Below are 16,366 nucleotides of genomic sequence, written 5' to 3' on the forward strand. Positions count from 1 at the left end.
TGTAACATCTAAGAATTGCCAAAGTGTTGTAGGATTGAGATCATATACTGCTAATTTCAACTCTCTTGTCTGGGTCTATGGACGTTTTGAATAACGGAGGATCTTGCCAAGATATTCTAACAGGATATTTTATTAAAGTCTCCTAGTCACTGGGCACATACTGGATAAAATCATTGGTTACTAAAATTAAAAATGAACCATATTATGTTACTTTGCTTTTTCATTATCTCATTTCATCATTACTGGACAAAATTTGCCCTTCAGTTTTGTTGATGTGAAATAAGAATACTATTATACTACAGTAAACAATATTATGTTTGTACAACAGTCAGCCCACTGGTGCCCTGGTTTTAATATAGAGACAAAAATCTCTTTATCTGTAAACTGTAGAAATAGTATGACATTTTGATTCATAAATAAAATACATATTTTAAAGATGTGGCATACTGCGTTAAAATAATGCCTTCAGTTCCTGACATAAGACAAATCACTTCCTTAACATGAGTTACCATGCACTGAGAAAACTTAATTTCAGTTCATGCAGTTATAAAAAAAATTGATTTAAAACATTCAGTAATAAAAAATGAAACCACTTTTGATGTCATTTATAGTGGCTCTGCTTATGTTTTGAAAGAAAATAAAATTATGACTATCATGATTATTTCTATTCCTTTCCTCTCTTTTGTTTCCCCTCAAAAATTGACAATGGCATTGAAGTCAAAATAAACATCTGTTTGTAAAATAAACTGGAGTGTTAGTGACAGCTGCTGCCGAATGGCAAATGTTCTACAGCTGTCAGGCTCCTAAATTAACAATGATTTTCATTTACAAACAGCAAACAACAAGAAAATTATGGACTTTTTTTTTTATCCCACTACTTAAAATTTATGAAAATACAGACTCTACTAGAGACTTAACCAGAAAGATATCAGTTTACTGTTTTATTTCCCCACATACAGGGAACAAAATTCAGACAAAATCAGATTTCAGTGTAAGATACTTCAGAGAACTTCCCTCCTTACATGTCTTAAATCCTTTTGCATTTCCTCTCCGTGATATGTAAACAGATGTAATAATTCTTTGAGGATTTATCCTTCTCCAACACAAATTTTGTCAATACAAATACTATCAAATAAAACTATGTTCTTGATTTTTCATGCATCTTCTTAGATTTGTAAATACAAATACATCAGAATAGCATTTTTTTTTCCAAAATTTTATTTAAAATGCTTACCTATTAATTACATCAGAATTAGATGTCAGGACTTTTTAGACAGCAATATCTATATGTTTAAAACAAATGAATTTGCTTTTTCATATGTTTAGAACTCAGCTGGAACTCACTGAAGAGTTTCAAGTTCAGTGCAGTTATGCATAGATCAATATTTTCATTAATAAGTTGAAGGATGGAATAGGGAACAAGTTACTGACTGCAAACACTATCAAGCTGTAATTAAATAATGTTAAACACAAAGTACTAGTTTTTAGCTAAGAGTAATTATTTGCACAAAGACAGCAAGGCAAAAGCCAATGACAGAAGTATTTGATAGAGGATGAAGGAAGTCTAGTGGATCAGAAGTTGAATACAAGTCAACGTTATTCTCTTATGAAAACCAGCAAACACTACCGTAGAAGCACTTTCTCTAAGCCCATGTGGAGTCATGTAAGGCATCTGTAGGATTACAATGCCCAGGTTTGGGTACCACAATTCAAGGATATGGGTCATTTGGCAAAAGTTCCGACTAGAGTAATGAGAACAGTTAGATATCTAGAAGGGGAAAGAGATTGAAGGATCTGGGGTTGAGTATCCTAGAGAAGACTGAAGGAAGGCATGGGTTGAAGAGGGGGTTATAGCACCTGAGAATAAGGCACATCACAGGAATCATTTTAGCAAAACAATAGCAATGACAGGTAAGAATTGGCACCACTTCCTTTTGGAGGCTGCCAAGGCTCCACCTTTAAGAAGAACAGAGGTGGACAGGGGCAACTCAATCATAGTTCATCCTATTGTCATACTGTTGTCAGACAGTAAAAGACTTGGGCATTTCACCAAAGTAATTTCTAACATCATTTGCTATGGCTTCCCTATTTATCTTCAAGTTTTGGATCAGAAAGCAGAATTATTACCAAGCACCATACCCGGACTTGCTACTTCCTATGATTTTTCCAAGTGCACACATAGTAAGTATCCTTAGAACAATGTTGAGAATCTGGAAGGACCAAGAAATTCAGCATGTATAACTGTTAAGAAATAAAAATGAAAGTTTTAAATATCCCATATATCTTTGTTAAGTACCAGATGAGAATACAGTTGACTTCTGATCAGTTCTGTTTCAGTTTGTGTCAACTGTTAACCTTAATGATTAATCTTAATTGCAGTATTTCCCCAGAAAGTCTGAAGAAAATGCAATGATCAAAAAGAGAACTGATATCATTGTTTTAACATAAAGTATGTTGCACTTTTCTAATGCCTGCATTCCTACCCGACTGCACAAAGGACACTTTTTTATAAAACAGCTTGTTTTACAGAAATACAAGTATTTGTGCAATATAATAACCATACAGACCAATGAAAGTAATTACACATTACTTCCATTTACCACAAAATGTGCCATAACACTGATTATTTTTTTTTTTAATATGAAATTATCACAGGCATTTTCAAGGTACAGTGTGAAATAGTTAAAAATATTATCTTTCATAATAAAGCCATAATCGTATTCCCCCTACCACTAGAGGAAAGACCATCACCCTCTCCTTACTTCTTTTTTTTCCCCACATTGTTTTTCTATTGCTTTGCACTCCTTAAGGAATAAACCCATCTTTCAGTAGCAAAACCACTAAGCTGCTTTGCAACACTATGCCTTTAACAAACAAAACAGCATATGAATGAATCTAGCTAGATTTTTACAGGATTACTATATTAATTGTGCTGTAAAAAAAAATATTATTTAGAACACAAAATTACAACAAAATCCATTTACAACACTTTCCAAATTCATGTGCTGCCATTGTAAGTTAAAGAAACAATATTAAATCTGTGAGAAAATGAAAGTGAAACAGATTTTTATTTTAAATGTAGATGTGGGTAGTCAGTGGATCCAGGGGGTTGCTACTGTATATATTAAAATGCAAATATGCATTTTTACAATCTAATATTAGAACTGCTATAAATATAGAAGCTGTATAGAAATGCAGAAGGTTATTCTTCCTTCCTAATACAAGTAAACTCTCTGTGGGTGTTTAGCCTAAAAAATGAAACATAGGGCTGTAAGTTAGTTACATTGCAAAGTTTAAATTTTTTTCCTATTTCTTTTGAAAAAAAAAAAAAAACCTGGACAAAGAAAACATTTAAATTATTTTTAAGGAATTAGAATAGTTCAATACTAACATACAAATTGTCAATCTTGCAGTGTTTTATAGAGTCACTGGTCTCTAGATGCTTTTGAGAAAAAAGAGGCATTGAAAAATGAGTTGAGCTGTGAATGATAACCCAGCATGAAAGATAGGAATGGACCCAAATCTACTCACTTCCAATCTATGTCCCTAGCCATTTAAAGCTGTGTGCATTTCTGTTACATCAACTCCTAAAAGTGAAGAATGGGGAAAAATATAAGCAGGCCAAAAGAATCGCATATGGGAAATGAGTACATTTTCTATATATCAAAGGTTATATTCGTTCTAAGGACTATAGGGATGTATAGAGATATCTTAGATTCCTATCTTAATTGTGTAGAAATACATAAAGTGTCTACATAAAATGTTTTAAGCTATGCACAAAGAAATATTAAGCTATATTGTTATTATATCTATCAAAAATGAAGTTCAGAAGCTACTGCTGTTGTCCTGTGGTAGTTAACTGGAAGATACAGGTTTATATTTTTTTAAACTATTAGTACAAGAATTTTGATCATTTCTCTGCATGCAAAAGACTCATTAATTCTTCTGGAAAAATCAATATAGCTATTTATAATATGAGAACTGTTATCTGCTATTGTTCTGTAAACAGCATATAATTGTTACTGAGAGCTCTTGCTAGGCAAGCAAGGCAGATTGTTCTCCATTTTTCTTTGGCCATTCTATTTAGTGATAATGGAAAGCTTTCAGTAAAAGTTTTAAAACTGTGCTCAATTGCTCCGTATTAGTATTCTAATAAACAGTCAGGTAAAATTGTTGCCATCTAAGTGTCTGGACAATCACACAGGAAGACTGCAAGGATAAATGGAAAAGATTAACAAGCTTACTATCCAATTCAAACAAGCAGGGTTTGGGGGTTTTTTGTTTATCTTTACATTTTGAATATTTAGAGGTATAATTTTATAGTGAACTCATAGCTCTTCAACCATGTACTAGTAGCTCATCTACTTCAAAATACACAGTGTGATTTTTCCATAAATACAAATCCATGAATCTTTTTTTCAAGAAATACAATCCACGAGTATTCAGGAATCCTAAAAGAGAATGTAAAATCATCATATTTCACGTGTTTTGCAATAAATAGGATGGATTTAAAGAATACGTTACATGTAAAGCATTTAAAGAAATGTGCAATTAAGTATATGGAAGAAGACTTGAGCTATGCATTACTCAGGTAAGTATCCCAAAAAACAAAGGAAAGCTGCACATATTGGAGTAAGTATAGCCTAGCAAAGAAAAGAAAATGTTTTAGTGGTGAGAGCATCAGAAAGGAGCAAAGAATCTACTTATACTGCTTAATCATCTTAGTCTAGTAACCTGAATAACTTAAAACCTTGCCCCACTTCTCCTCCCTCTGCCACCTCATAGGTAGCGATGAGGAATTTGGGACAAGCCTGAAAAGTAACACACAAATTTGTCAGCTGTAACTGCACATCATTCTTTTTTCTTTATTGTTTTTTCAGTCCGACTCTGTGATCATCTATCAGACATTCCTTTTATATGACTGACAATCATTTCAGAAGAAGCACTGTAGCTTCCACCCATTTAAAGGAGTCTGATGGATGCAGACCCACTCTGCAGCTCATTGACAACTGGAACTTCTTTCTGGTAGGAGAAAATTTCTACAACATGTTTTTGTGATAGAGAATCATAATATCAACACTTTTACTAAGATTAATTTTGAAATGCATTTCATTCTGACCATTTCAATTTGGCATTTATGATAAACACTTTTCCCAATGTAATGTTACCAAGTTGGTCATATATTAATTTACACACCACAGACCTGCTCTTGTGTTTTGTGGGTTTTGTTATCCAGATGCCTTGTGCTCTGTTTCTGGCCCAAGGACTCCCTGGTTGGATCTCACCATGTGTTTTGAGCATAGAGAAGAGATTTGGCTGCATATCAAGACAGTTTCAGTATGTATATGTAGTTGTGAACTCATGGGATTTTGTGACATTTGGTTCCTTTGCATTTGGTTCTTCTTTTAGACTTTCCAACATCACATTTCAGCGTAGTGTTTACTCAGAGTGAGATGCCAAGTGACCTGTATGAATGTAATGCTTGAAGTTACAAGAAATCAAAAAGTACATGTTCAAAAAGCTCTAGCTGGAGTTCATTTGCCCTCAGAGCTTTGAAGGCTGGAGAGCCAGAATCCACACAGAGGTTGAAAATTGAGTATTATAACCAAGGCGTAGACTCATGGACTAGAATTGAAGTTGTCCTCACAGGTACAATAGCTTTGCTACAATAGCACAACTACCTAAAAGATTTTGCCAATACATACCTGAAATACTAAATATATCATAGTTTTTATTTGGAAGACCGCAATTCTTTAAAATTCCTCTACTCTCTGACTACATACAAACAAAACCCAATGTAATTAAAATCTTGAAGATAATTACATATGCAGAAAACCATAACTTTCTCACTTTTCCTCAAAAATTATAAAACGTTTCCCTAGAGATGGCTCAAAAAACATCTCCAGAAACAAACAACAGAGACATTATGATGAATACAGTGGATTTCTGCAAGTAGTAATGGTAATAAATGCTTTTACAGATACCAGATTTTAATTTGTTGGTTGTTTAAGCATGATATGTATAGCAGAAATAAATAACTTGTCTGCAATAACTTTTTTTACATTTACCATACAAGTCACATCCATTGCCCAAGAACCTGATTACTCCATGAGCCAATTGGAGAACTGTGGTTTCTTTTCTAAATGTTAAATTGAATATAACTTATCTGCATGTGGCCATCATTTACTACATTAACAATTAATCTCAGACTCAGTGAAAATCACCAAATGCTAAAGGAGGAAAAGATAATTACCATCCAGCAATACTTGACTCTTCATGAGATCTACACCAGCTGACAGATTTAATCAATTTGGATATTAACAAGATTCTCCCTACCATGAAATTTTAATGTGTGACAAGCTAAGACAATTTACAAAATTTTCTTCACTCTTGTTTTATATTAAAGAATTCTAAAAGTACTTGCAGAAGACTGTTTGTCTTGTATTTTCCATCAATTACACAGGTCAGACCTTTACCTACCTGTTCAGTATCACACTGAACTGAGACACTTTGTCTTGAGGAATACAACTAACCAGTTGTATCTAGAATTCTGGGGCTAAAAGAGGTGATACTCCATCACTGCTAAGAATTTTTTAATAACATTTATTGTCTTTTTTTTATCAATAGTGTAAATCACTAATTGAAATCCATATTTAAGACTTTCCTTGTTAAACTAGATAAATCTCCATTAGCTACTTTTTCTACAGAATTAGCACAATCTCTTAACATTAGCTGTCAGATACATGTGTTGTTCTACTTTTGCTGAAAAGTAGAACATGCTAAAACAAGCATGACAGTCTACATGCAGAAAAAAAGTTTTAAAAAGTTAAAACAGTTTTCAGACTCATTTAAGTAAAATATTAAAACAGATTGACAAAGTCAGGGTTCAAACCCCTGAAAATTTCTCCATTTCCATGTGATGATATAAATACCACCATGCTTTGCCACTGCTCCATTGTCTATGTAATTATTTTTTATATAAATTGCACATAGCAAACATATTTTATATAAATTGCACATAGCAAAAATAATTATTAATATCTTTCAACAAAGTTTTAACAGTAGGTTTTCAAAGATGCTAGAAACCAAATACATTCTGAAGAGCCCAGAAATCTAAAACATAAGGTTTAGAACAGAAACATTTATCAGAAGATGAAGGAAATGACCTGGTTCTCCCATATTGCCACATGGTACCTTACGGTCTGATCAATCACAAGAAACAAGGGAAAGTAAATAAGGATGGAAAGATTAAATGTTGCACTGTGAACATGAAAACAAGTAGACTGCACACAGCGTGACAGCTCAGAATGGTCCAAATAGATATCTTTAACCACAGAAGCAAGAAAGATATTGTTGTAAGCACTTTCCTGCTCATGCTGATATTTGAGTAGCTTCTGAAGCTAGCACAGATGCTGAGGCAGTCAAGTGAATCCTTATTGCTAAGCAAGATCCGAGTGCGTTCTTTTGATTTATCTTTTTATAACGACTTTGTTCCACATACAAAACTTTCTATTCAAGTACCTAGTGCTATGATGAGGCTGACTACACTATCTGACAGCCAACAACGCATTCCCTTCCCATTAGGTCATTCTAAAAATCAAGGTGCTTAAAATGGTCTTGCAGTGTCTTGGGGCCATCCCCAAAGTGATACGCTGTTTCTCCATTTCATTCATCTGCAGAAATCATTTTAAGACCTGGTATGCTGGAGTCTGTGTACCTTCCTATAATTGGATTTAGCTGCACAGTGTTCCTAGCATACGTGAGGCAAACAGAAAGAGGGTTTAAAGTTTGAGGGTCTCCCAAGCAGTGTGTAACATCTAAGCAAAGTCTTCTGTCTTGTGCCTTCAGTGAGTCTCAAGCATAGGCTTAAACGTTTGGACAAACAGAGCCAAAGCTATTGTTTGCATCGCAGAAGTACATTCAGTACACTGGCAGTTTCAAGAAAGAATACAGAAGGATTCAAACCTTTAGGCTATTTCACCATCATCACTTGGTGGGAATGAAGAGAATGGATGAATTATTCTCAACTAAGCAACTACAGTGCAACATCATACGTTAATCCATTTCCCTCTTATTCCCCGCCCCCCCCCCCCCCCCCCACCAATTCTAAGTTTTCACACATACACAGATGTTCTAGAAAGCAAAGTAGTAATGATAAATTGAATTCAAATATATGTTTATTCTCCCAAACTTTGTATTTTGGAGTCACTCAGAAAGCTATCATTACACATCTATGTGCTCATGACAAAAGATTTAGCATCCCTTACTGAACCCTAGAACTACAGATTACCATTTGTCTGTGCCATTTTATGCTTGTCACAACCAAACTGATCACATGCACTATGCCTAGAAAGCATTGAGAAGACTACTAGCCAAATGTGGACAATCAAGTGTTTCTATCAAAGGTATCAGACTTCACAAACCAAAAAAAAAAAACGTTCCCAAACCTCAGTTCTAGTTCAGGAAAAACTTCCTGGAAGCCTCTACAGTTAATTACACCACTATAAATCTGAAAACACCCGATATTTGGCACTAAATCTGTAATAAGTTTTTATGGATTGGCTATGTTTAACTTGTGACTACATTTAACTTTTCTATATATTGAAGTCAGTAGATCAGGACATAGCAAAAAGGAAAAAGTATATCCTCGTGATTCAGAACAGGCTCCAAAATGCTGCCATTCTGTTTTGGAAATTCTAAAAGAAAATGGTCAGATAGTGTCTAAGGATTGAAACAGATAGGTATTGATAATAAAGAACTATTTGCACTCCATCACACACAGGAAAAAAAAAAAAAAGAAAAATACAGAGGGCTTTTGTTTCCTCTAAAGTTCAAGGTTTCAGAATTTTTCCACGATGAGTTTGGACTTAACTATTTAAAGTAGGAACCGTTTTTAGACTTTTGTTTTTATCATATCACTAAAGCTCTCACAAATGACAGAGTAATTTTGAAAATTGCATCTAACATTTCTGTGCTATTCTGTGGGAGCTGACTATAAAGAAGGTTTATAAAGAATGCTGACTGAAACTCTAATTCAGACGTGGTCAAAGCTTTACATACAAAAGAAAAAATGTAAATGCTGTTAATGCCAAAACCACATCAATGATTGCTATGTGTCATGCCATGGAGGATTGCACTGCAGCCCAAACAAATGCCACATTATGATGTGATATTATGATGGCATCAGCAGCTCCTAATAATGGTGACTGTTTCCTTCTTTCTTTGAACTGCCCTGGGGCATGAAACAGTTACTTGCCCTCTGAGGTCAAAAAAGCAACGATTGGGAGCAAGCTTGTACTTTTCACATAGTTTTTACTGGAAAGTACTTAACTTCCTTTCACTTTCACCAGCACATACACACCTAAGATACCCCCAATGCACTGTAAATGGGCAGTCATAATACCAAAATTTTTTCCTTTCACCATGAACTTCAATTTCTAAGACAATCCTTTAGCTGCCCAAACAGATCATGGGAAGTGGTGCCAGTCAGCTAATCTAACTCTATATTGGCACTACTGATGTACATCCAGCAGTCTGAGACGGTTGTATACCACTGATTTACTCTGTACATTCTTCAAGGCAGTGACACTTTCATACTTTCATGTGTATGGCATCAGAACTGCAGTTCCGACGATGCTACTTTTTGGAGCCTCTTGAGTTTTCTGCAATAATGCAAGTAGTTCACAGTGTAAAAATCATGAGTATGGAACATCCAGCATGACTTGACCAGCAGAGAGGAGAGAGAAGAAATACTTGTCAAGGCTCCTGCGGTTGGTAGTACTTTACTACATTCCTTTGCTGACAAGACCCAGGCAGGCCTCTGAACTAACTTCAGCCATAGATGTTTAAGTTTCAGTGAGAAATGTATAAGTCTTGGTGGTTCTTCTTTTTTTTTTTTCCCTTTTTTTTCTTCTTTGCCTTTTTTTTTTTTCTTTTGGCAATGGCAACTCTACTTAGGACAGTAATTAAAAAAAAAATCCATCAACTTGTGTTGTTGCATATCATTATTGGAATAAAGTTTAAATCTTGTCTCTTTAAAAGGATGTATAAAACATCATCACCTTATTACACTCAAGCAATATTTGTTATGCAACTAAGAGGGAGGCAATCCTGAGGGGAAAAACCAAATAGCTTTACTGATAAACAGCTCAGCAACACTGAAAGAATCTTCTTGATTGCTGAAGGAACCCTTGAAAAATTCCACGTATAAACTTTAACACACAACCTGTCTTGCCATCCAGCAAGCAGCAGGTTTCACAGTTTTACTGCAGTCCAGTGTCTGTCCTGAGCTTAAGACTGTAAGTGTATTTTTGAACTGCTGCAGTGCACAATAACACAGATGATCTTAATCAAAATTGTTTTACTTATACCAAGAGACAGCAGGTAGAAGCACGCTGCCAAAGATCTGAGACTGCTCCACAGCCAGTGTCAGGATTGGGGCTAGATCACCCTCACAGACGTGGAAGAGGAGGGTGTTTATGTTGTGTGCCAACTGGCAAAAGGAGAAGGAAGTGAAGCACAAGGTGAGCGGAGACCAGCCATGGACCAGTTTTGCTGGTGGCAATTTTGCAGCCTGTTCAGAAATCAGTTGCAATTTTAATAACACATTTTCCTGAATTGGCCTGAACTATCTTCAGCACAACCTTTGTGCTAGCATCTCCTTAAAAGCCTAGAGGTGTTTTGTGTCTCTAAAGGCATGCCCAGTACTGATAAGACTCTCTGAAATTCTTTGGTCTACTGCAGGGCACATCTTAGCAATTGCAAAGTCTTATCCCAGACACAGATTTAAAGCAAGCAAAGAAATCCCAATTGTGCATGCATATTTGACCAATCTGTCCTATTAAATATGACAAGCAAAATCTTAAGAGACAGGGCAATGTTTCTCTGGCAGTTTCCTCTAATACTCTTCATAGTAAGAAGACACTTGAGGTTTCTACAGACAAACGAGTGGCCCTATAGCAAAGTGCACACACATAATGTTATCTTTACCTATTGCTTAAAAAGCATAAATACATATGGTTTAGAAATAGACTGTAGAAATAATAGGAAAATGTCAGTAAACAACCACCAGCTCTAAAGTGAAAGAATTCACCTCTAAACAAATAGATCTGTTTTTACTGATAAAGGTCCATTTAGAAAATCCTGACTCTAGAAAACAGAACGTTCCTATTATTATTATAGATGGATGCAATTTTGATCTTAAAGATTCAGAATTTTTAGATTTTTAGGTGAAATAAATGGCTGAGAGCCTACCAAGTTCAATTAAGGTTACCAATTCAATGGTTACTGAAGGTTTGGAGTAACTTCTGAATACTTGGGCTTTAAGTTACTAACATTTGACAGTGCAAGCAGAACTATCCTTGGTCAAATGTGTCAAAGGAGAAAAAAAGCATCTAAGAACTCCAGTAGTTCTTAATCTAATAAATATTAGATCTATTATTAACTGAATTTTACTTTCATTGTTAGTTTAATATGCCTTAAAATACTTACTTCAGAATTACACAACCTGTACCGGTAGGAGGAGCCGTCCAAAACACTTGAATGCGTGTCCTCCTTCTAGGTGTGCTTTCAGTAACAGCGACGGGACAATTACTCATGAACTGTGTTTCTTCTTCATCTATGATCTAAGGAAATAAAAAGAGAAGAATGTGAAAAGATAAGGACATACACATAGCCAATGTCTCTCAAATATGTTTTGTCAGTTCATGTTTTCCTTCAGTGGGATTATTTATAATACTCTCTGCTTAGCTCAGCACTGATTTGGTAAATCTATTTATAATATGCAGATCACTCACTGAAATGAAAAGAAAAAGCCCACAAAATAAAGACAGAAGAATAATTCAGTTCTAAGGGAACAAGAAGTTAGACTTTTCTGAGCATGGCTGCAAATAACCTTTTTTGTAGACCCTAACTACTGGAGCTTCCTGTAAATGTTAAGGAACTGAATATAAAAAAGATGCATAATTTCAATTTCTTTTTTTTTATATTATGGCAACTGGTTAGGACAGATGGAGCATGCTAGAGAAGAAGGGGGTTCAGTTTGTTTATTTTTTGTTTGCTTTTTAAACTAACCTTTGTTTAAACAGTATTATTCTCAAGATTCAAAAGAATCTCCAGGTCAAAAGAGGCAATATATGAATCAATCATCTATAATTCAGAGACCATTATTTAGTCCAATCTGCACACATTTTTGCTTTTTTGATTGGTTGATATTTAACAGAAAGGTTTAAATGATGTAAGTCAACACAAAACCAGAGAGGCTGATTTGGAACTGGTGGTGTTCTAAGGATTTTACTCAAAGGTGTCTGTGACAAAATAGCTTTCTCACTACATATGTACTTCATGGATTGTACTTGAAGCCTTCTGTTCATCAGATCTCAAAGAAAATTCATCAGAAGCTGCCAAGTTGTATTTAGAAACAGGCAACGCTGTAATATTGCAAAATTTCTCTTCAAAATTAATCAGTGGTCAACTTTCATTCAATGAAGCCACAATTCACACTACATTGGGTCGAGATTTAGGCAATGAATTACAAATTTTACCATTTTGAGAAAGAAGCTGTACTGATCGATTTGTAACAAGACTCAATCCTGAAGGACCTCTTTCAGAATTCTGGTTCTAATAACATGAACACAGTTTTAACAGATTACAATTAAAAAAAAAAAAAATTCTGGCAGAAAACATAACTTTAAACAAGAATTTTGACAAAAATACTATTTTACATTCTGAAAAAGTGGCAGTATTTGTAGTTTGACCAGATCTGCTTTAGTGAGCAGGCATCCACATTGCCTCACCCAATGATACTGCCAGCATTCCAAAACATTTTTAGCTGAGCCAACAACCATTTCTGGTTTTCCACGGCAGAACGAAGGGGCACTGGCCCAGAGGAGTGTTGAGAAACTCTATTTAGTTGGTCAATAGGGTAATGGTTAATGAGTTTTAAATCTAAAGCCATTAATATTCTTCAACTTTTTTAACGCTTCGCAGAATCTGTGTAACTAAACACAATGTGTACAGCTACTACTTTGCTAGATTTTAATTAACGTCAAGCATTGGGAAGCATGGGATCTAGTGTAGGCTTAAACTGGCACTGCACCATTTCTACTTCCACTTGATAATATTTAGTGCACTGAACTTGCGCATCAAGAAATCCCTAATCTACAATCCTGTCTTGGCCATCAGCTGTATTTATTCTGTCTGCCTTATTCCTGGAACAGTAAAATAAAGAAATAAAACTGTTTACTTATCTCTCAGAAAGTTTGTCTCAATTATTCAGGACCATATCAACTGACATTTTATCCATATCTCACAGTAATTCATTCCCAATCAAAACCCAATTTTGGTGGAAGTTCTGAGTGAAGAATGGGTGATTTTATACCATCTCATACAAAACAAAATACTATTGTACATTACATAAAAACAAGATCATTCCCATTGAAAGGGCTCTTAGCAGGACATCTCAAAGTTCTTTAAAAGGACAGCTTTTCTAGAAAAATAGAAATATTACAAATTACTGTACAAGTAACACTAGCTCTATATTCTCTTGCCAGATGCCAACTGCTGCCATAGTATCATAACTCACATTCTTGGATAAAAGCTTTAAAAATATATTCAATTCAGGTCAAGAAAGATTAAGTAATTACAGGTAGGTGTAAATACTTTACGACTGACCAGATAAAAGCTATTCCACAATGATCAGTGAACCTTTCACATATGTTGATTTTTCTGAATCTAGACAAGCTCCTGTCTGACACACTCCATCTATGAATGTTTCTTGAGAAGACCAACTGAAATGAACCCCAGTTCTCAAAGTACAGAGTTGCTATTTTCAGTTAACAAGAATTTAGCTGCTCTCAGATCCCTAAATATCATTCCTCCAGCACTCATCATTGCAAACCCATCTGTGATGCATTTGCATGTTAAGTAAATTCTTGTCTCCATGTGAGCCAATCCTGGTTTTTCCTCCCAACAATGAAGGGAATCACGAGCAACACCAAAACCAAATCCAACAACTAATACTTAAGGAAGGAGTTGTGAGCAACTGTGAGTAGTCATTACAAGTTAAATTTCTGGCTACTGCAAAACCAAAACCTGAAATATTACTTTGAATTCTAGACAGTCATTAGGTTGGAGTACATCCATGGCCTTTTCCAGCAGCAACAAATGAACACAGAAATGCAGACATATTTGTATAGCCTACCTAGTTGCTGCAACTTAGGCAAGTTATGAATTTTCTCAAGGAATACAGATGCCTATAATGAAATAGTTTAAAAGTTCTGATTGCATTTTAGAACATAATCCTGGAAGCACAGGAAGCGGTTGAAGCTCAAGGCTACATCACAATTTCCTGCATCACTAACATTCAAAGCAAGACGACTTAGGCAATAAGTGTTTACTGGGAAAACTTGACCATAAGAGAATAAGGTCCTCCAAAAAGAGTTCCTTTGAAGAAAAATTAGACAGAAGCTTTCTTAATAAAGATTTCTAATTTTGACAGAATACAGTAAAGAACTCCTAAACTAGTTGGAAAAGCTCAAATGCCAGTTGATCTGACAAGATTAAAGAAAAAGTTATTTTAAGATATTTTATAACACTCAAAAGAATTCTCCAGACTATAGGATTTCAGATAAATACAAACCCATCTCAAATATATTTGTTGAAAAGAGGGTGGGGGGTTTTTTCAATATCCATGGAGGTTTGATACTTTATAAAAAGTTGTTAGGGGCAATACAGAAAGGGTTCACTACTTATACAACACAATTCCAAATGATACCATATTTTAGGGTGCTGGATTGTATTATTGCACTTACACATAACACAGAAGAAAGCAACAGTATCCTGGCCAACTTTGGGGGGGGGGGGGGGGGGGGGGGGAAGGATACGTAATCTCTGAAAATAATACAATCCTGATTTTTCTTCTGGAATCAAGTCAGACCACATAGGCATGAAGGAGAGAATTGGCAGGAAAAGGCATGCAGATTAAAATGCAGCATTTGCAAAATTATAGCTTCTAAACCCCAGGTTATCTGTAATGGGAAGCCTTACATTTTCAGGAATGGGCCAGAAAATTAACTACACATTGGACAAAAATCCTAAAAAACTAAAATAAACACTTGGCTGAAGAATCTAAGGTCTCAGAGTGGGGATCTCTGTGTGACTAATTCTTTCAAATTCACAAGCACAATGACATTAAGTCTTAATGTTCTATTTAGTTTATGGTGCTTTTTGTTTTCTTTTTCCCTTATGACTGTAATATTATTGGACCAATTTATTTCTTCAGGGAAACTAGTGTAAATCCTGAACAAGACTCTTGGAGTTAACCTGGATTTGAATGAGAGCCACAAAAAGAAGAATTTGGCTGAACTTGGGTAAATCTACAAATGTGGAAGTATGAATATTAAAAGGGAGAATTTACCATCTCCAGGCTCAGTCTTGCATTCTTTGCATATTCCAAACATTGACGAGGTTGAAGATGAGTTTTGGGTATTCCTGAAAAGCAGGACTGGATAACTGCTTAGTTGTTAAACAGATGAATGAGTGGTTTTCTTTTCTCAGAACTGGAACAATTCATGCTGAGTGATAGAGCTTGCTAACTGTATCTGATTTCTATAAATTGTTAAATTGTTAGTCAAATAAATGAAACCAGGCAGTCGTCCACTCTATTGTTAAATTTATGTCAGTATTTAAAAAAAAAAAAAGTCAAAATGCTATACACCACAAAGAAAGGAATTAGTATCAAGTACAAAAGGAGATGAAGTTACATAAATCCTCTACTGGCTTGTGTCCACTTCCTTAGTTTAAACCACTGGCTAGGATCTTCAGCACCATTTTTTGTTCTGTGGACACATCATCACTTTCCACCCACTGAAACAGCTGCGTTCTACTGGAACAACTGAGTTAAGAAAAAAAAAACCCAAAACCAAAACACCACCACAGACAAAGTTCACAAGATAAGAATTTTTGTGGGCAGTTTTCTTCTTTGGAAGAGCTAATACGGAGCCTGACTTTCAGAATGTTGCAAAACTATCTTCTCCTTGAGGAAACTTTCCCATTATAAAAAGAACATTGGGTCTACATAATGGTAATAGTATTTGGCCTTTAGGAATTAATCTAGAAAAGAGCTTACTATATGGAATGGAAAACTAATGACGTACAAAGTCAGTTTGAAAAAACCTGTCTCAATTATATGCTTCACCTAACCAATTTCTTTGACTAAAAGGCACAGAATTTCCTTCAGAGTCTGTGCTTAGAATCAGAACAATCAGAACTGGGACTTTTTAGGAAGTATCAGTCATCAATCTTGAGGCAGACTATGATTCAAAACCATACAGCACCACTGAGCACTGCTGGGCTCTTAGTAAGATTT

At 35.1% G+C, this 16,366-nt stretch overlaps 1 protein-coding gene across 2 annotated transcripts in view; it reads right to left on the bottom strand.

Moving 5' to 3' along the window:
- The window catches only part of SPON1 (spondin 1), a 203,666-nt gene that overhangs the window by 151,216 nt on the left and 36,084 nt on the right, over positions 1–16,366 (bottom strand). For both annotated transcript variants that reach the window (XM_075755244.1, XM_075755245.1), the window contains exon 3: positions 11,491–11,624. In XM_075755244.1, coding sequence (XP_075611359.1) covers positions 11,491–11,624 — 134 coding nt within the window. The remainder of the gene's footprint in view (positions 1–11,490; positions 11,625–16,366) is intronic.

This window comes from Balearica regulorum, chromosome 5 (genome assembly GCF_011004875.1).
Source record: "Balearica regulorum gibbericeps isolate bBalReg1 chromosome 5, bBalReg1.pri, whole genome shotgun sequence".
Taxonomy (NCBI): domain Eukaryota; kingdom Metazoa; phylum Chordata; class Aves; order Gruiformes; family Gruidae; genus Balearica; species Balearica regulorum.